Genomic DNA, 20,730 nt, shown 5'->3' on the forward strand with positions numbered 1-20,730 from the left:
ACTTTATTAAGTACACCCTACTATGTGGAAGGTAGAAGACAAGCACGCAATTTAGGAAAAATGCTGCCAATTTTAAATTTAAAAAAAAAATAGCAAAGCAAAAGCTCCAGGCTTAATTTTAAAGTTTTTCCAAATAAACACATCCACTTTTTTATGTGCACTAATGTATTATAGAAAATGGAAATCAGATGTAAATAATGACATTTTGTCCTGTGAGTTAAAATACTTTCTTGTTCCTTTTCAGTAAAATCCTGGTGCAAAATATAGTGTAAATGATACAGTGTAAGTTCAGTCAGTGAGACTGCATCAGGAGTCCCCCCCCCCCCGTTTTGAATAACTTCCACACACACACAAACACACAATAATCACCTCCCTCCCACCTTCAAAGGTGACTGAGTTGGTGTGTGAAGACAGCTGAAATTTAGTCTATGAGGAGCTTCGCCTGACTTCATCATGGGTTTTTCTCTCTACCTCCTGACTCTGCATCTTCTCCTTTCCCGCTGCACAGGTAGGGGACTCACACATAATATACACAGTATAACTGCATTTAAGCTAAAGCTTCAGTTTTCTGCGCCTATTTTTTTAGTTTGAACTTGTTCTTGTTTAAGTCAAAAGGGTGGATATGGCGATAAAACATCTGCAGCCACACTTGATTAAACATGCTGTAATTTGTGGGAAGACAAGTGCCATGAGATTATTATCAAAGCAGCAACACAACTATCTAAAACATATTTTGAATTTTCTTGCTACTTCTTCATGAATGTTTAAATATTAACTGGAAAGATCACGAGCTGAACTGCAAACAGCAATGATTTTTATTACTAATTAACAGGCTCATTAGTTTTTCTATATGATTAAATGACAAAGCCCTGCAAATTCTAGTGGAAAAAAGTGGACTAGAGGCAACATCAGATGTCTTTTTCTGTTGAAACAAAGTCCAAGACTCAAAAACAGTTCGTCTAGATCATGAAAGCAGTGGAAAAGCAACCAATTCTCCCATTTGTGGATGTGCAAATCTCACATCTGTGAGTTTTTCATTTTCCTAAAGTTTATGTAAAAAATTAATTGATTTTGAAAGTTTGCCGGGGAGCAGGTGTTTTGTCTTGTAGTTCACAAGAGTCACAAGAATGGAGCCATAAAAGTCAACAAACCAGTGTCTGCTTTGCAGCAATATCTTTCTCTAGTTTAAGAACACCTGCCACAAAAAACTCATCGCTACCAACCAGAACAAGTTGCAGAAGAACCTCTAAGTGTCCTGAGCTACAGTCCTATGAAAAGATCATTTCCACAGGTCCTAAGAGCAACATTTTAATTTAAAGCAACCATTTTCTTTATAGTTTTATCAGTCTCTCACATCACTGTGGAGGAACTTTGGGCCGTTCTTATAGCTTGAACTGAACATAGCTTCAGGTTTGTGGTCCTGCTGCATCTTTTCAATCAGTTCATGTCGACTAATTCACTACAAGGTGCTAAAGTTCTGTGGCTCCAAATCAATCACTTATCATCACCACCTTTCTGCCAAACATGGCCAAAGATCTCCACTGTGGTCTCCTCTGTCTAAAGAACATTGCTCCAGATGTCTTGTGGTTTCTGGTTACTGTAATGAACTTTAACATTTAGCCGAGGCCTGGAGTCTGAGATGTAGCGCTTGGATGTTTTTGCAGTTTCTCTGAGCGCTGCACAGTCTGACATATAAAATTTGCCAGGACTTCCACTCCTGGAAAGATTGTGACATCGTGTTAACAAACACCCGAGTGCTCCAGATCAGCAAACTGCCAAAACATCTGCTTTTACACAGGTGCTCACTCTATATTAAGTGCAACCGATCAGCAGCACCTGCTGTTACTTACCTTCTTAATTTCTGTCAATCAGTAAGAGTTTAATGATTTTCTCACAGGGATTCACGTTGTCATGTGTAAGCTCCAGGTTTAGGCTACATGGAGCCACTCTGAAAGCTCAGATGGTAAACTGTAGAAGATATTGTCAGTGTAAGGAAAGTAAAACTGGGAATTTAGCAAGGTAATCACTGCATAGACTTCACTCTGACTTTTCCCTGCTGCTCAGTCTCACACAGGTGAATAAGCCAGGTGGTGTAAAGCCAGCCTCCAGCTGTGTATTGTTCTCAGTTGGTGAGAACCACTGTCCCCTTTTCAAAGGACGGCATTGTGGGAGTCAGCAGGGCTAATCTGTGTTCCTATATTAGCTAAATGGTTCTCTATAGCGGCTTTCATTCCCACTGCAGAGTCAAACACCGGACTTTCATTCACATCAGAAACACAATACACAACCACGGCACAACTCTAATAACGTCATCAGCACCTGCTGAATGAACACGCTTAATGCAGCGGTGCAGAGGCAGTTAAGGAGTCGGATAAAGCCACTTTGCACTGAAAGCAATCAGTGTAATAACAACCAGCTGACCTGGGTGATTAAAATCCGCCTGCATCTCTTCCACTCACTGTCACACACAGACACATTTTCCAACATTTAAACTGAGTAAAACATGTTTGAAAACTAAATGTAAGCTGCTAATTTATTTTATTGTAAGACCTTCGGTCAATATATTTTTATACTACTCTCTTGTTCTGGCACAGCTTTTGTTGTTCTTGTAAACAAAGGAAATAAGTGTGGGGGTCTATGGATTTGACTGAACACATTTTTGTCTTTTTCACTTTTTGCAGAGGTCGGTTTTGTGCAACTTTTTCAAAGTGCACTGAGCTCAGCAGTCTGACTAAATTTGCAGGGAGGCAGGGTGATTCATTGTAATAAATCAATAAATCGTAAGGATCAGTAATTTGTAATCACACATCATGTTACTACATTCTGTCTGTGCTTTATCAGACAACATATTAATGGACACAGCATATTTTTAACACACTGAGCACATGTGTCATGTGAAGACTAATAATATGTCAACTGCAAAGTTCAGGTGCAGAGGACAAACACATGAGCAGATCAGCTAGTTGCTGACTAAGAAAAAAATAAACACTGTGTCTAATAGAGCATGAACTTAATTAGTATTCATTTATTAACTGCAGGGAGACTGCTGGCCTGGCACAGCGCAGCAGCATCCCGAACATAAATATAAGCGCTGTGTACACTGCAGGCTATATCTGTGTGTCTGTTTGTCTGTGTTTCTGGGTCTAATCTGAGTGTTTTACTTTTTCTCCAGCTAACTGGTGTTATCAAAACCAGAATGCCTGTGATGACCCATGCAGAGGTAAGACTAGAAAGAAAGGAACCTCCAAAATTTTAAAGGAAAATCCAAAAAGTGTCAAAGATCCTGCAAGTCAAGGATGTAAACCACTGCGATATGAACATTTCTTTAACCTTAGTGCAGAAGTAACCATTTATTTTATTATTGGGTTTAACCACAGAGGTTCTCACTGGCCTCCAAAAATCTGTTTGGTTAAACGTCATCAGTTTCAGAATAAAGTTATTTGTTTGTGAGAAGCAAAACCAAAGTAGCAAAATGAAAGCAGAAGAAAGTGATGTTCATTCTCATTGAGATCTACAGCACCAGCAAATATTCGTCATTCATGAGGTGAATTGGCTGAGCACTATTCATTTTGTTGTTGCTTTACAAATTGAGTCTGACCCGCAGGCCTTTGCTGTGTGTCCTCTCCTGCCCCCCTTCCTGTCTATTCTTCACTGTTCAGCTGATGAATAAAGGCAAAAAAGCCCCAAAATAAGTCTTTAAAAAATACAATATGTAAGCGTTTATATAAATAGGCAGGCATCCTGTCTTTTCAGCCAGCATGGGTGGGGGAGGCAGTCTTCATGGACTCTCTGAGAGGCAGCACTCTGTATGGTCAGTGAAGCCTAAAATCTGATGTTGCTGTTGCTTTTCCTGTTTGTGTCGCTTAGACCCCAACCACTGGGCTACTCAATTCCCTAAATGTGGAGGGTTACGCCAGTCACCGATTAACATTGTGACCAGCAAAGTCCACATCGACATCGCCCTGTCACCTTTCAACTTCATTGGCCACACCGAAACAATCAACATGACAGTGGAAAACAAAGGGCACTCTGGTAATGAAGAGCCGATCTTATCCAGTCTGACACACAGAGCGTGTTTTTTCCCTTAACGACCAAATATTTTCAACATTTTTACATAAAAATAACTGTTAAAGTAACATAATACCTTTGCTCAGTGACAACCTCTCGCCCCTGCAGCCCACTTTGCTTTGCCGCCGTCTGTTCGATTCATTGGGGGAGCTCTGCCAGGTCACTACAGAGCTGCCCAATTTCACCTCCACTGGGGAGGGAATGGGAGACCAGGATCAGAGCACACCATTGACGGAGAGAGATTCCCCATGGAGGTAAAGGAGTCATCATTAAAGTTATAAAAAGATTTGAATAGAGGTCAATAATTTTGTTGGCACATGGATTTGGTTTTCTGACATCAAAAAAGTTCAAACATGGCAGTTATGTTAGTGTGAATAATTTCATGTTTTATTCCCTTAAATCTGCTCAATAAGGCTAACAGATACACCGCAATGACACAGCAGGCTCATTGATAACATTTTATTAATATTGTTATATCCATTGTTGAAAAAATTATGTGACTGATCTGATCTCTGAAAGCAGAAAGGGCAGTACAGTACTCTATTCTTTATACAGATGCACATAGTCCACATTAAGGAGCCGTACAGCTCACTGGCAGAGGCCGAACATGACACAGCAGGTATAGCTCTGCTCGCCTTCCTGTTTGAGGTAATACACTGTGATGTTTTCACCTTCCTAATATAATGTTAAGATGTGACTTGCGACATAGTATTGATGGTATCTTTCCAGGAAACAGCGGATGATCATCCTCATTTGGACACAGTAATAGATGCGCTGGGCCGCGTACAAAACAACGGTATGTATGCTGTTAATTTGCAGCTCTTTGGTTGGAAGAAACTGATTTCTGTGGATAGGTGTGCTTTATACATATAACCAGTTGAGGAGTATCTGCAATTAATCGATTGATTGTAATCTATCTTCCCATCTGTGATTTGCAGGAGATCAAATACTTAAATTCAATAAGTCAGTTTATTGCTTTCATGTAATAATTTTTTTTTCAGGATTTTTGGTGGATAATCTGTTTCTCTCCATTAAAATAAAGTGAGGAGGTGATTCAGATTGGGATCAAATAATTGTTTCCCACATCAGGGCACAATAAGCTTTATTCAGTCCTGACTTTGCTTCTTTCTTTGTCACATGAAGGCAGCACTTCAGTGATCCCAAACTTTAGACTCGGTGACATTATCCCAGCTGCAAAGGACCTACAAGGTTACTACCGCTACGTGGGCTCCATGACAACGCCGGGATGTGAGCAGGCAGTTGCCTGGACAGTGTTTCACAGGAAGCTGGCCATCAGTAGTCGACAGGTGAGCAAGAATAAATATGTGAAAGAAATAAAAGGCTCACAGTAGAGAAACTAGTGCTTTTGGTTGCATTTCATCCATAAACCTGTGAACCTCCAAACGGACATTTCTTTACTCTTTCACAATGTAAACAAAAACAGCATATTTGAAGAAGTTATGGAGATGTGATATTAAAATGCAAAATAAAACTATTAAAACTACAAAAGTAGAAAATGCCTGGGGGAAGAAAAAAGCTTTTCAGAAACACTTTGCATTTAAGAGGTCAAGACCTACAACAACTTTCCTTCTTTAGACAACTCTTCAACTCCTCAAACACATTTTTTCCCTCTCCACTTCACAGCTGGATGCGATAGTTAAGCAGTGTCGCTTTTGGACAGGGCAGCCCATGACTGACATTTTCCGACCTACGCAGCCGCTGGATGGCAGAATTGTGTACTCCTCAAAGTCGGGTACAGCTCAGACAACTGCGACACATTTTTGGTGTCTGTTTTTATCATTTGTGACTGTTACGCTGGGTCTAGCACACTGAATGAGCAGCAAGAAATGGGCATAGTCTTCAAGTCTGAACAGCGAAGCCAACGCACAAAGTCTTAAATTTGCATTTTTTCTAATGGCCAGCATGGAGTGACTTCTCAAAGTCTGATTGTATATATACAGTTCTGTGAAAAAGTATTTGCCCTTTATAACCCCTTCCTTGGGTTATAACTTCAGTACACATTTTCTTGATGAATCTTAGTCACATGATAAAGCATGATGTATCGTTAGTAAGTAATGGTCCCTTTTTGAGTTAAGCAGAAGATAAGTACATAGAGCTAGATACATACAGCTCAGCCTTCCTCTGCAGATCAGAGGGTATGCAAAAATTAGAGATGCAAAGAAATGTTTTTATTAAAAATGCCACTGCTACCCTTAAAAGGGGCAGTTATTTTGCATTACCTATTGGCAATGTATTCATACTTAATCATTTTTTAAGATGATCCATTTTTCCTGACAAATTACCATCAATTAAAGTTGATCACATCAGCAGCAATGACCACATTTAGGTATTCATGACTGCCAGGCAGTGTCTCGTACAACCCTATTAGATAGTTTTCTCCTAGCACCACTATCAGCAGTGTCAAACTTATTTCCTTGGGGATTATTAAAGTGTTCTGATTCTGAAGGTATTGGATTGTTTGTCATTAAATCTGTACAGATTCACATATTGTACTGAGCAGAATGATAACAACAGCCTTTAGAGGAACTGGTCTCAGTCACCAAACTAATTCGGTAGTGGTGTGAAAATGATCCAGGCAAGTTTTGACCAAAATGTGAGTGCACTCAACTCCTGTAGCCTGATGTCCCAGCTATGGTGGAGCATGCAAAGAATGGCAGCTTCCACAGTAATACTAGTTAAAACAGCTAACTGGGCGTGTTTCATACATGCAAACATATATGTGCTATTTAAGAAGACCTTCTTCCTATATTTACTTTCTTCCTCCCCACCTTAGACATATCTGAGGTACATGAATGTTTTCTGGTGATTTGAAGGGATGCATGATGATTCTTTGGGATTTTTCTCTTTGTGGAAAGAAGATGAAACAAAGAAAAACAAACCGATCAACTGATTCAGACCAGACCAATTTAAAACATTGAAACCATATAGCAGCACCATCTTCATCTCAAACAGAAATGTGTATGATGATCAAATTTAATTAGCACATGCCGACTTCAGCTGAAGTCACCCAGCCGCTATCATGGCAGTAGATTTGAATTTGAAAGTATTACTGACTTCAATTATGTCAGTATTTCTGACCTAGGAAACAGAAAACCAACATAGTATGTGTGTGAGCTTTAGTACCCTGCAGCACTTAGGGCTTTAGGGGGGGAGGTCAGTTTTTAATATTCCTGTTTTACTGCTTTATATTAACGCTTATTTTCTCCTAGATGTTTTTGTGGACAAAAGTAATAAACAGATATATAGAATTAGAGGTTTAACATATTTTTCTTCCTTTTTCAAAACATGAGAGATTCTTTAAATATTAACCTTTATGCTACCATCTTTGTCTTTGCTTTTCATGTATATATTTGTATCTTTGTTGTTTAGAGAGTTTAACAAAGCATTTGGTAATTAAGGCATCTCATAAATGTACCTGTGCATGTTTTAATCAAGATCTAAACTCCAGTAATCCTCCAGCAATCCAATGAGCAGTAGGTAGAGTGGTCGCCCCATGATAGGAAGGTCGGGGGTTCGAATCCACTGAACGGCTACCCTGAGGTACCACTTAGCAAGGCACTGTCCCTACACACTGATCTCCGGTGCGCCTGCCCACTGCTTCCCTGAGTGAATGGGTCAAATGCAGAGAGTAATTTCCCCACAGGGATCAATGAAGTATACATTAATATTAATCCTCTGCCAGAGTAATAACTTGTTCTTGACTTCTTATGATGTGCAAAATCCAAAGCCAAAACTTCACAATCAGTAAACTAACAGCTGACGTCAGTGGATTTATCTGAACCCTTACTGTGAGTGAGACTGGTTTTATATTGAGTATTCACCAATTTGGATTTCTACAGATTCAATTAGATCAGTTTAAAATGAATGAAACTGACTGTTTTAAGCACCATGGAAATAAATCTGCCTTGCAGTTCATTCTGCCCCGGTCAGTTGTGTTTATCATAGCTGACTGTTAGTAACTTTGATCCTATACAACAGGAAACCATGCTTGCATTACATGACTTCACTGGTTAACGGCCACACTGGAGCATTTAAATAAACAGGCACCTCAGAGTTTCTCTCAATTGTCAGCGCAGGTGTGAATCCTGCCTAAACCTGCCATAAAGTAATGTTGGATCCACTTATGTGACATAAATAAATACACGTTCTTGTCTGTGCAGTAAAATAGGCTGTGTGTCTCTTTAGGATGGCTAGAGAGTAAAGTAAATCACATCAGATGTTTTTGTGGTGGAAATCAGACTTAATCAACCTGTCATGGCACTGTTTATTTTCTTTTCAGGTATTTAAAACTGGTCAGTTTCCAGTTTGTACACAATCAATGACAAACATCACATGTTTGCACAGGATGGAAAAGGCACTCCATATTAAAGAGAGAAGAATTAAATGTTTGGGAGGCAATGTGGTTCTCAAAGTATAAAGATTTCACTTCAGCCTCGCTCTGCAAATCTGATTCTAAAGGTTACACCGAGTGACACCGAGAGGTCACTGTGCGTGTTTCTTCAGCCAGTTCCTCAGATGCTCCACCTGTGCAGCGACGCTACTCTTAGCTGTGCCTCCAGGGGCGCTGTACTGCTCCACACTGCTCCTGTAGTCCCACACTGAGGACACGTCACTTCCAAACAAAGGGCTGAAGGTACAGAGCAGACAAAGAAAAGAAAGAGGAGTTTAAAGTTATGGTATGAAAAACATAATAGAAATCAAAGGAAGAGAAAATGATTCATTTGAAAGGTTTTAGGCTTTTAGTTTAAAAGTCTGTGTGTGTGAGAAGAAGACAGCCACCTTATAGCAGTGAGATCTTCCACAGTGAGCTGATTCAGGGCAATGTTTTTGGATTCAGCTGTAAACACAGCTTTGCCAGAGAGACCATGGGCCTCTCTGAATGGTACCTGCAATGCACAAAAACGCACAGCTACACTGTAACACACAAAATGCAGAAATGCGGGAAAGTATTTTGCAGTGAAAAATTCATGCAAATAAACTCATATTAAAATAAAATGAAAAAAATGACAAAACCGACTATTTGATTTGGAAGATTTAATACTGGATACCCTTGCTGACAGATTTATGTCTCCTTCCAGGATCAAACAGGGTAGCTTTCACTTGTTAGATAAACCACTACCCGAGACACTAGTTTACCTAGGACTAGTTACTAGGACTAATAAACTTGTATCCTAATAAAGGCTCTGAAGAGTGTTTGAATTCCTGTACAAACTGTAGACATTATTTGAAATCATTACTTCCTCAAATATTGTACACAACTAAACTACAAAACTGATACTCAGTAATTTGTTATCTTGTTCTAAATTTTCTTTTAAAAATAATAGATTAATTTTGTATTGTGAATATCTATAACATAATATAATAGTTAAAATATTATATTATGTAGATGTTAAGGATATATGATCTACTCACCCCCTTCCTCACAAGGTAGTAGGCCAGATCAGTAGCCAGCATGTCAGGACTGAGAGCAGCTTCCATCACAGTCTGATTGATCTAAAACATAAGCAAAAATTAAAGGACACCCTGAATGTTTGCAAGATTATTTGTACACTGAAAAAAGACTGAAGAAAAACTGAAATTTCTCTCCTTGTTTGGAAAACTGTCTCAACCTACAGCCTTGAGTTTATGGAGCCAGAACTTAAAACCCTACAAAATCTTTCTACGTTAATGTCGTTTGCTAGTCTCCACAGAGAATCAGCTCTGTCAAATCCTCAGCAGTGCTTGTAATAAAATGTTTAATGCTGCAAGTTGACTGACAGTGATGCAATTCTCATAATCCACCTCTGCATACAAATACTGCGGCTCAAACTGCCATGATGGCACTGAACTGTGGAAATGATTCAGCTTTAAGTGAAGCATCTCATTAACCACACAGGAGTTACGGTTTCCATATTAACTTTTTAACATAGTCTTTATGGAAATCAATTACCATCTACAAACCAAGCAATGTATTCGGTTTATTTTTCAAAGGAAACAGCAGTGAACTGATTGTCTGACCTTCAGAGTTGACATGACTCCAGTGGTCACCTGCAGCACAGCCTGAACATTATCATAGCAGTCAAACATGGCCTCCTTATCCTCCTGAAGGGTGAGCACGGTGATAAAGAGAGCTGGATATTAGGAGAAACTTGACTTCCTTCCAAGTGAAACCACGTGAAGACAGACTTTCATACCTGTAGGTCCTTGTTGTACGTGCTCGGTAGGCTCTTCAGCGTCATCATGAAGCCTGCACACTGAAATACAAAAAAAAAAAAAAAAAAAAAAAAAAAAAAAGCACAGGAAGAGTTTTGTGAGAAAACTGCAGCGAGTAAAGACTGAAAGCAGTAAAGACTAGGAGAGCACAGCACGTCTGAATGCTCATGAAAGGTGATACTGTTGTAGCTGCGAGGCAGACAACTACAATAAAACTATTATCACCCTCCACACTGAAGAGCCTCTGCTTCCTGTTCCCAGGTTTCATCATACAGAGCTCTGTTGATGATAAATTATGAAGGATCTATTGTATCACTATAATAAAATATTAAATTATTAGAAAATAGACTATTTATTAACATGTGTTTTTCTCCAGTTTGTAACTGTACTTTTATACTGAAACCAGCCAACTGTGATTCTAGTGATGGAAAACTAGTGACTGCTTTGGACACATGAGGGCGCTGGTACTGCAGAGGAAAAACAAGCTGTTATCCAGAGAGAAAAATCTACAGTTAGTTCCACTTTTAAACATATTATTTTTTTAAGAAGTTAAAATATGAAAGCAAATAATCAACTATTTACAACAGGAAGAAACAGGATTTAGGGTCTACACTTGAACTAATGGAAGTGATCTCACACAGCACATTACAACTATACCAAGATATTGAAAAGAGTTATTGTAGCATCATTGGTGTTTCTATATTATACTTTTTTTTTTTAAGTTATCTGGCAAAATAAAATTGCAAGTGTGAGCTACTGACATGCGTAGAAATACAGCATTAAAGCCAACCCTTCAGGCTTACCCTGCCAAAGGCACGACCTGCTTTACTCCTGATCAGCTCCAAACTGTCAGCATTTTTTTTCTGGGGCATCAGACTGCTGCCGGTGCTACACACAGACACACAAATATACATGAAGGGCAATGAAAATGCAGCATAAAATAGAGTAGGTCATAGCAGAGAGATCAGTGCTAAATGGACACAACTACAGAGAAAATAATGATTCAAACATAACTTTTCATTTCACTTTATTAACTTATAACACAGCTTCGAGACTGCAGCCTTTGCACTTTGGTTGCTGTAAATGTTGAATGATGAGATGTACACTTTTAGGCTCCGTTTTATTATAGATTAAATACCAAGATTATGCTCACAGAAATCCAGTGAACTGTCAAACCTCTACAGCACAGGTGTCGAACTCCAGGCCTCAAGGACCGGCGTCCTGGAGGTTTTATATGTGCCCTTGATCCAACACAGCTGATTCAAATGGCTAAATGACCTCCTCAACATGTCTTGAAGTTCCTTTTCCTTTGCTTGCTGCAGCATTCCGATCTCTGTCTAACTGTGATTGGATGTGTAGATTAGCATTATTGCAGTTTCTTTGTTTGTTGTTGATTTAGATTGTTTAATTGAATTATTAGTTTTACACTGATTATTGATTTAATTTGCCTTGAAACTACCTGTAAAATAGGTAATAAGAAACTTTCACGAAGTAAATAAACTCCTGAACTGCTCTCCTCTTATGTGCCAGTAATTTTTTTCCAATATGTAAATCACAGATCTTTACATACATTGATTTTATATGAAAGCGGTGTTTCATGTAATATTGAAGTTCATGCACAATGTCACAAATCTTGCTAAAGAACTGAAAAATAAAAGCATGAACTGACCTGTAGGCATCAGAGAGCGTGATGAAGGAGAACTCTTTTGTGCTGTACAGTATCAGGTCCTCGGCCATCTTACTGAGATGGGTCAAGCACAACGAAGCCCAGAACAAGAACTCAGCTAAATAAACAGACAAGTGAACATGAAAGGACTCAGAGTAGAGTTCATGTTTTTCACTGCTTGGATCCATTTTAGTCTGAAAACTTCCTGGTGTGTACAGTTTACATACCAACAAAGTCTCTTTGGCCTGTGGCATCCATGCTGTTTAGACTGATGCTATCAAACCCTAGCTCTGCAGATCCAGAGGACAGCAAATGTTGTAATTTCTTCTCATTTTTGAATTCATATTTTATAAAAAAAACAACAGTTAAATGACAAGAAGACATTGGTAACAAAAAGCCAATTGGCCTGACCTCTCTGCAGGAGCTCTCTGTCGATGTCGAATGGAGTCCCAGCGATGGCGCCACTGAAAACAACAGGATTCATTTTATCATATCTGTGAGACCAAAATGAAAGTCACACATGAGCGCGTTCAGGGCGTACCTGCCGAGAGGTAAAACGTTAACTCTTTTCTTGAGCTCCTGAAGCCGCTCCACATCTCTGCTGAGGGCAACAGCGTGGCTGGAGACAGAGATGCACGAGACTGACGTGAACACCACACTGTCTTATATGAAAGGCGGGAAAAGTGCAAATATGTCAGTACAGGAAGATCACCTCAGAATCCAGTGGCTCCATCTGATTGGCTGTGCCCTCTGCATGTGGGTGTAACCAGGAAAAAGGACTTCAATTTCTCTGAGTTTCAGAACAAAGTGATGGAAAATATCATTTTTTAAAAACTTCAAGGTTACAGCAGAGCATATGTTTACGTATGCCAGTGTGTGTGTTTGTCTCACGCTGCCGCCCGCTCCACCATGGTAGTTATCAACTGAAGCGCGTTGTCCGTAAGGGTTGAGATTGCGCTTCGCAGCCACAACCTCATGTCAGTCACCACCTGATCAATCAAAACACACAGAGGGTAATGTTTTAATCTTTTCTATTCTATAACACTTAAATCATTACAGTTTTAATATCACAAACACAGACCTGGTCATTCCTGCTCCTGCCTGTGTGCAGCTTCCCTGCAGGTGCACCAATCAGCTCCTGAGAAAACATGTAGCCACACGACTATGACATCTGTCACCACAGCGATCACCAAGCCCTCAACGGAGGAGATCAGTGTTTTATAGCCCAAAACTGAAACAATAAAACACTCAAATTACATTTTATTGTTGGCAGTTTTTTTCCTCTATATCCTCCAAACATCAGGGTGTCAATGGAAAATTGTACTTAGTAGTCAGTATAATCTTTTAATAATATAAGTTTGAATATGGTAGAATACTGCATGTAATCATTTGTGTTTAGAAGTATGTAGTTGGTCTCATCCTAGGAAGTCTGTAACATTCCAGGGTGTTCTGGCTTTCACCCCCACATCCTAGGAGCATTGGAAAGTTCGTACCTTGTTTTATTGTTTTACGGTAGGATTAACGTAGTTATATCTGTTTCCAGTCTAAATGCTTTTGTTTAGGTGAACTGCTGGACTTTCCAGACCAGCAGTTTTAGGGAAGTCATTTATGGGGTCACACTCTGACCACACACACACACACTTCAATGTATGGAACAAATGCTCACTGAAGTGTATAAATAAAGGACCAGGGCAGTCCTCAGGGCGGGTCTCTGAGTCTTACTCTAGGCTGCCCTTGCTAGCAAGAAAATCTGTGTGTTTCTCCTCTCTGATTCTCTGCTGAAGAAGTGTTTTAGAATATATCTCTTAACACAGGGTAAGACCAAAGCGATTTTACAGAATCTTACGCTCATCAAATAGAAATAGCAACAGCCATCAGGAGCGATAACCAGTATCTGAACCCAATATATATGTATACATTTTTTTTTAAATTGTTTTCAGCAGTGGTAGAACACACATTTAGTGTTCTACTAAAATCAACAGTAGAACTTATAAATGTAATTTTCATTGTTTTCTGGAAAATACTGATGTGGAATAAGCTCTATCAAGCTTCTGCTGCACCATGCAGCACTTCTTGGTAGGATCAATTCAACAATTAGAACACTGAGCAAAACCTTACCTGTATATTTTAAAAAAATACTTTTCTACTTCCACTATGCTCCGCTTCCCTTTCTTCTTTCTCCTCTAACCCCAACCAGTCATCTCATGTGGCTGTGCCTCCCTGAGTCTGGTCCTGTTGGAGGTCCCTGCCACTATCACCAAGCACTACCTCATAAGTCGAACTCTGTTCACTGCACTTTTCTTTTTAATGTTGTAGAGTCTTTGCCTTATGATATAAAGCATATTGAGCTGATTGTTGCTGTGAAAACAAAAGGAAAAAAAAATTCTACAAGCCATAACTCACCTTTAGTCTGCGCTCATTGGCAGTATGAATATCTTCATCTCCGGGTTTGATGACAAAAACACCTCTAGACCACTCATCAGAAATCTGCAGAAACAAATAGGGACTATTTTAAAATATAATCTGTAAATAAAATATATTAATACATAGAATGTTTTCAGTAACTGTGCATGAGTATGGCAAATGTCAGTCCTGGTTACATAATGACAATCGCACCAATTAAAGCAGAACCTCAGGACAGAGAGGGCACCCTAAAAAATGAGCTGCATGAAAGAAGAACTAAGGCTGTTTAGCAGCTGACAGATGTCACATGATGACACCATTGTGCAGCTCACACTCAGTAGAGGAATCCTCCACCATGGCACATTTTCAGCTGTCATCTATTAACCAGCCAAAGGGAAGGCAATGATACACATAACCATGCAAGTGATTTTCTGCTACTGCCAGCCTGTGGTTGCCCCTGAGCTATCTTTCTTAGTTGCGGTTTATGTTGTGACTTCACCTGAGCCATCCCGTGTAAGATTTGCTCCATTTCGTCCGTGCTGACAAGCTTTGCCCTCTCCAGAGCTTTAACATAAGCCTTGCTCCCACGGATGTCTGCATCCCACATCCTCTGGTCATAAGAGATTGAGGCATTGAACTTCTCCATAATAGGATCGGTGTCTCCAACAAATCGACCTCCCCAGAGTTTACTTCCCTGAGAAGGAAAAGGGTAACAAGAAAAAAGTAAAGAAAAAATTCAAATAGGTCAAAACATTAACTTTACAAGCTAAAACTCCGTGGCTTTGGTTGGTTTATTGTTAGCTAATGTACCCTCAATGGAGAAAAGACCCCAGTTTGACAGCTTGCTTTTGTTGTTAAGTGTCCAGCTGGGTGTTAAAACAACAAACGCGCCAATAGCCGTACGTCGTTTGCACGCTTACCTCTGTGCTGGCCATGTCTAACTGACGGTAGGCGTCTGTAGCGATGTAATGTAGGTGCTGTAGCTTAGCTGAATTAACGCTAAAACACTCGGACGTCTGGCAAGAACGAGGCTGCTGCCACTGAAGCGGTTGGTGTCGCTTTAAAAAACGTCAGAGGAGACGTCCCGGCGTCTTGCTACGTTTAGGGCTCCGTTGCAACGTAACAGGTGTGCAGTCAGCAGAGTTGACGTCGTTCCGTCAGGAAACGTCTTTTTTTATTATTATATTGTTATTAAAATGCTGTACTCTTGATTTCAAACATGGTATCTTGAAAATTGTCTATAATATATATATTCATAAAATCCTAAATGTTGATGACAATTTTTTACTTTTTACAACACGCGAGAGAGTATATCTTGTGCTTTTCATGGTTGAACATTTAACTGGTTGGAAAGACCACCCAGATAGCAAGGAGACATTGAACAGATGTTGATTTTCCATCTGAACCATCAGAATCGTCATGCTTGAAATGTCAACACAAAACCAATGTTGAAACAACATTGAAATACTGATGAAACCTGACACTGACATTGAAATAACATTGATTCACTGTTGTTCTGTCATCGTTGATTGTTGATCTATTTATAGTTGACAAGGTGACAACAATCACGTTGAAAAACCATTGATTTATGGTTTCGCGGGAAATTAAAGCTGCTACCACTTGGACTATTCCATAGCCCCCCCCCTCTCACAGTGGTACATCCCTTCAGGTAACCATTGTCTTGTACAGTAGAGCGGGACATTAGATTTACTCTCAGCGGAATTGACCGGAGAAGGCATCAGTTCATGCACTGCACTGGCCTGCACCACGATTAATATAAGGTAAGAATTAATGACTTTTGTTCTATTCGTTATTTCTAGTGATGGGCAGATGAAGCTTCATGAAGCACTGAAGCTTTTCATCCAATTGGTTCACCCCAGCACAAAGCTTCTTGAAGCTTCATTTGCTCTAGTAGGACACCTACTGGACGTAAAAATATTAGTTGGCATGAATTTGAAGAGTGTGGCCTTTTGCACACAGCCTGTAAATGTCAACAACAAAAGGAGTGTGTAAAACGTGTATATTGTAGTGATGGCAGTATACTGTGTATATTTATGCTGGCAGTATGGAAAATGATCATTTGGAAATGCTTAAAATGGAAATGATCATTTACTGTGAGGTGAGGTGTGGTTGGGGTGTGGACAGTGGTTGTGCTTTTGTAACGTTCAGGTATGGACAGCTACACACTGAGGCTTTGAGCCTCAGTCCTGCCCACATTTTATTCTGTAAAAACTAAATTTTCACTGCTTTTATGACCTTTTTAGTGGGGAGAACATAGCTAGGATTTAATGATTTAACAAATCTTTTAAATCCTTTGTCCTCCACAATGCTAAATGGCTGGGAGTCCTCAATCACCATGCTAACCAGGTCTTCATCTATTTGAGATTGTTCTCCTGAGGAAAGACAACAAAAACAAAGCACAAATATAAATATCACACACGTCACTTATTGCATTGTATAATATTGTTATATCATTTAGTAACATTACTGCATGCTATATTATCATGGCATTTGATGGTTCACCTGGTCTTGCTCCACAATCGGTGTTCCCCCTAATCTCATGCAAAGCTCTGTAGTGCCTAAGCATGGATGAGGTGTTGTTGTTATATCCCAGCTCCCTGGCACATAGCAAACACTTCAACTTGTACAAAAGTAAAGACAGCTTAACATATGTTTTATTGCACCATCAGTATTATGAAAATACATCTTCTGTAGAAATTTACATAACTTGTTGGGAGGAATAAAATCAAAATGTTCCCACACAGGGGAGGACATCCTCCTCTTCTTAGCTGGCTCCATTCTCTCCTGACTTTCTCTCCTCACTCTCATAAACCTCCTAACTCTCTCCAAACTGTCTCTAACTCTCACTAACCGCAACTCTCCATCAAACACCTACATTTCTGAATGAAGTCTGAGGGGTTCATATCGCTGTCATATCTCGCGGCAAAGTTTGAACCGCTTCATGAACCAGTCACGTGGTACAGCCGGGCAGCGAGGCTTCGGACGTCATCATTTTCAGCTCCTCCCATAAATGAAGCAAGCCTCGATACGCGCTTCGCGGAAACGTCCCCTCAATTACTCGACACACGCTTCGAAGCCTCGATACAGAACGTCACATCACTAGTTATTTCCACGGTTGCATTTGAATAACAGTAAAAAACAAACAAACTTGTTAATGTAAAGTTTCGGACAAAATGTGGGAGGCCGAAATTGTGTCTACTTTCATCTTACAATCCGGCAACAAATAAATTGCACTGCGAACAAAGTCAACAAAGAAAACATTTTCGTTTCATACTTTTCCGTTATATTCCCTTACAAAGCTAGCTAGCTAGCTTTAACGCTTCGAGGGTTCCTTTGTTCTTACCGTCGCCTCGGCGCTCGACCCAGACTTTCGCTCTGTAGTTGCTTTTTAGCATAGTACTACAAAAAATTGTGGCATCAATCATATAAAAATCAATCATATATCTGTGATATATGATTGATAAACGTAAAGGTAACTGTATAAATGTGTTCAATGACTTTCTTACTTTTAATGATTGGAGAGCACCCGCTTCGATTCGCACTCAATTCAAACTTTACGTTGCACGCTCACCTAACTTTACGTTGCACGCTCACCTACCTTGCGTTTGCACCTTTTGTCCACACGTAAACTGCGTTTTATTATTTATTTATTAGTTTTTCGCCTCTCACTGCTTAAGCCATTAATCTTTCTGGAATTGTTTTTTTAAACAGATGCGACCTCACAAAAGATATTAGCTATGCTGTCAGACCTGACGACAGCTGTTAACGAACTCCGTGAGGAGGTCAGAGCCATCCGCCATCCCTGCTGCAATGAATCGGTAGATGCTGGGGTACTGCCTCTGGATTTGCCCTTGCACAACATTGAGGAGCTAAACAATGCAGAGGCAGCTCTTCAATCATAAGAGGCAAATAAGGCAATGGTAAGTATATAAAGGTTATGTACACTTTGTAACTATAAAGTGTAATAGCTGTCAGATGTGATTTAAATACATAACAACGGCCTGTTGATTAAACACACAAGCACTTGCATACACATTTAAGACATGAGTCACGCTAATTCCATCTCTTAAAATGTGTCTATAGGTGAGATGCTTTGCCTTGATTGGAGGGACCACACTGGAGGTGCGAGTCCGCCGTGTAATGGCTTATGCCATTACAAACGAGCTGGCCTCGGTACTCAACTGGGCAGGGAAAAAAACCAAGGACCAGACAAAGCAAAAAATGGCATTTAAAGATACAGCGCTCTGCAAATGCATATATGGTGGTAAGTTTTACAGTTTTTTTGCTATATTACTTTGTCTTTCTTAATAACAAGACTTTCATGTCCGGTTAATCTGGAGATGGAGTCTTTGGTCTTTGGCTTGTTTAGTCCTCGGGTTGTAGTTGTACAGCCCGAGGACCCCATGTTTATTTTGTTTTAAAGGCTACACGGCACACCATGCTAAGACTTATCGCTTTTTCCGCTCATAGCTCTTTGGGAATCAAATGCGGCAGTTTGCAGATTTACGCCTGGTGACTTTCATGTTTATCAGCCTAGGAGTTTACATACTTTCTCCCCGCTGAAGACAGTTAACAAGAGTTTATTCATGTGCTCTAATTCACTTTTTTTGTTTGTGTGTGTGTATTTTTTTCCTAGATGGCCTGACGCAGCAGTTAGGGGCAAACTCTATGTCCGAGTTTGTCTTTGCACAAGCAGTGCAGAAATGGCTCCGATACGCCCCAGATCGTATGGGTATGGGTGGTGCAGGACGCACATCATGCATCCCCATCCCAGAGTAAAAAATTACAAACTTCTGTGAAACATATAAATGTAAATAGGAAACTGTCTTTTAATAAAGTATTTAGCAAACGAAACATGCCTATTGACCTTTTTTTGTTTATTTTTTTTCTCTGTTACATCACATGCAATGCTTTCTTATTTTAGGATATTAATATTGACATGATACATTGTGAGACATTTGTTGTTGTTTTTTTTTATAAAGGGTGTCCAATTTGAGGAATAAGTACAATTATGTGTTTAGGTGGTTTAAGTATTGATGGAAACATGCAGTAGTTTAGTATTGGTTAAAATACTTATAAAGAAAGGTAGATTTCCAGTCATGATTTAACTGTTGTTTTAATAAAAAGCAACTGTGCGAAAGAGGTGGAAAATCAACACCATAGCTCAACAGTGTTTCAATATCAGAATCTGACATTGTTTCAATGTCAGGTTTCAACATTGATTCAACATCAAAACCTGACGTTGTTTCAACATTAAAAAAGGGTGCAAGAGTGACGTTAGGTCAACGTCACACTTCAACGTTGGTTCAATGACGTCGCCTGATATTGACTCCACGTTGTTTCAATGTTTCCTTGCTATCTGGGCAGTTAAATATTTTGCTAAACTAAACCCCCAAAAGTTTGGTGTGACAGAAAAGGTAGCTAGGGATATTTGTGTGAGTCTTCAGTAAGACTAGAAAAGAGCTATACAATAGTGATATCGAATCATGAACGAATCATTCAATACTCGAGAATCACTTTACTGACTCATGAATCATGGTTCACAAGCCCAACTGACTCACCGACTCATCCCTGTTGCTGTTAGCAGCAATGTATCTAGCTTATAATTAAAATTGTGGAGAAAAACACAACATCCAGTATCTTAACAAAAGAAATTCTGCTCTGAACTGGAAGAAAAAAACCCTGAGTAGAAGCTCACACATCAAGAAAATAGCTCCTAGTTCACAGTAGCATCGCTCTGCGAACATGCTAACAGCACATTTGAGCTACTCACCCCCTCCCTTCCTGTGCTGAATCGTAAGCGTAAGCGAATCAGTCAGGACTCGCTCACCCCCTCCCTCCTGTGCTGAATCATAGAGCGAACGAATCAGTCACTCACTCACCCCCTCCCTCCTGGCTCACAGCTTCTTCTTCTTCTTGGTTGGCAACCAACGTTAAGGCGCATTACCGCCCCCTGGCTCACATTTCAGTGGACATTTAGATGAGACAATATATATTTAACACATTTAAGGAAAATACTAATAAAATAAAAATAAACAAAATAAATGTTTATTAAGCAATTTGATAGGAAATTGCTTAATTTTAGAAATATTTTTGCTCTGTTTTGCTGTATAAAATAGTTGTTTTCTTTTAGAATCATTCATCTTAGCAGTGGGATTTACATGAAAAGAGAAACAAATGAAGTTTGAGTGAAAATGTACATTTTTTGCACTCTCTGGTCAACTGACTCAGTGAATCAAATGACTCAAAAAATCCGATTCACTTTGGTGAGTGACTCATTAAAACTCGATTCAGTAAAAAGAATCAAATTTACCATCACTACTATACAAGTGCCAGCCCATTCACGATTTGGTGTTTAT

General features: G+C 39.6%; 2 protein-coding genes and 1 long non-coding RNA gene across 5 annotated transcripts; 2 read left to right on the forward strand and 1 right to left on the reverse strand.

Moving 5' to 3' along the window:
- The first annotated feature begins 11 nt into the window (after positions 1 to 11).
- ca4c (carbonic anhydrase IV c) lies at positions 12 to 8,237 on the forward strand. Of its 3 annotated transcripts, XM_085174957.1 has the most exons (9): positions 12 to 282; positions 389 to 508; positions 3,173 to 3,220; positions 3,868 to 4,032; positions 4,177 to 4,322; positions 4,624 to 4,716; positions 4,798 to 4,864; positions 5,212 to 5,375; positions 5,713 to 8,237. In XM_085174957.1, exons 2-9 carry the CDS (start codon positions 454 to 456, stop codon positions 5,899 to 5,901), a joined length of 927 nt encoding a protein of 308 aa, XP_085031083.1. In that variant the 5' UTR covers positions 12 to 282; positions 389 to 453; the 3' UTR covers positions 5,902 to 8,237. The 3 variants fall into 3 exon arrangements, with proteins under 3 accessions (XP_085031083.1, XP_085031082.1, XP_085031084.1); XM_085174956.1 differs by having other exon boundaries at positions 12 to 508; XM_085174958.1 differs by lacking the exons at positions 12 to 282; positions 389 to 508 and adding an exon at positions 1,529 to 2,683.
- A 102-nt stretch (positions 8,238 to 8,339) lies between these two features.
- Positions 8,340 to 15,446, reverse strand: asl (argininosuccinate lyase). The gene is made up of 16 exons (XM_085174952.1): positions 15,271 to 15,446; positions 14,850 to 15,044; positions 14,351 to 14,434; positions 13,029 to 13,085; positions 12,839 to 12,936; positions 12,660 to 12,737; positions 12,489 to 12,566; positions 12,359 to 12,411; positions 12,175 to 12,237; positions 11,951 to 12,065; positions 11,085 to 11,169; positions 10,263 to 10,322; positions 10,087 to 10,170; positions 9,502 to 9,582; positions 8,869 to 8,975; positions 8,340 to 8,716 (listed from the first exon to the last, which is right to left on the reverse strand). Exons 1-16 carry the CDS (start codon positions 15,283 to 15,285, stop codon positions 8,572 to 8,574), a joined length of 1,398 nt encoding a protein of 465 aa, XP_085031078.1. The 5' UTR covers positions 15,286 to 15,446; the 3' UTR covers positions 8,340 to 8,571.
- A 2,426-nt stretch (positions 15,447 to 17,872) lies between these two features.
- LOC146510111 (uncharacterized) lies at positions 17,873 to 19,557 on the forward strand. The gene is made up of 3 exons (XR_014876345.1): positions 17,873 to 18,291; positions 18,455 to 18,635; positions 19,008 to 19,557. It is a non-coding gene; the product is annotated as an uncharacterized LOC146510111 (long non-coding RNA).
- The last annotated feature ends 1,173 nt before the right edge of the window (positions 19,558 to 20,730 follow it).

The sequence above is a fragment of the Neolamprologus multifasciatus genome, chromosome 10 (genome assembly GCF_963576455.1).
Source record: "Neolamprologus multifasciatus chromosome 10, fNeoMul1.2, whole genome shotgun sequence".
In the NCBI taxonomy this organism is placed as follows: domain Eukaryota; kingdom Metazoa; phylum Chordata; class Actinopteri; order Cichliformes; family Cichlidae; genus Neolamprologus; species Neolamprologus multifasciatus.

Excerpts from the sequence above, each read along its gene's own strand:
- asl (XM_085174952.1), bottom strand. Across the intron at positions 10,323-11,084 it reads CAGGTCGTGCCTTTGGCAGG|TGTGCAGGCTTCATGATGAC; the intron begins GTAAGCCTGAAG and ends TTTGTATTTCAG. Across the intron at positions 8,976-9,501 it reads ACTACCTTGTGAGGAAGGGG|GTACCATTCAGAGAGGCCCA; the intron begins GTGAGTAGATCA and ends TGTGCATTGCAG.
- ca4c (XM_085174956.1), top strand. The coding sequence starts at position 454 with ATGGGTTTTTCTCTCTACCTCCTGACTCTGCATCTTCTCCTTTCCCGC. Across the intron at positions 509-3,172 it reads TCTCCTTTCCCGCTGCACAG|CTAACTGGTGTTATCAAAAC; the intron begins GTAGGGGACTCA and ends CTTTTTCTCCAG. Across the intron at positions 4,717-4,797 it reads TGCTCGCCTTCCTGTTTGAG|GAAACAGCGGATGATCATCC; the intron begins GTAATACACTGT and ends GTATCTTTCCAG.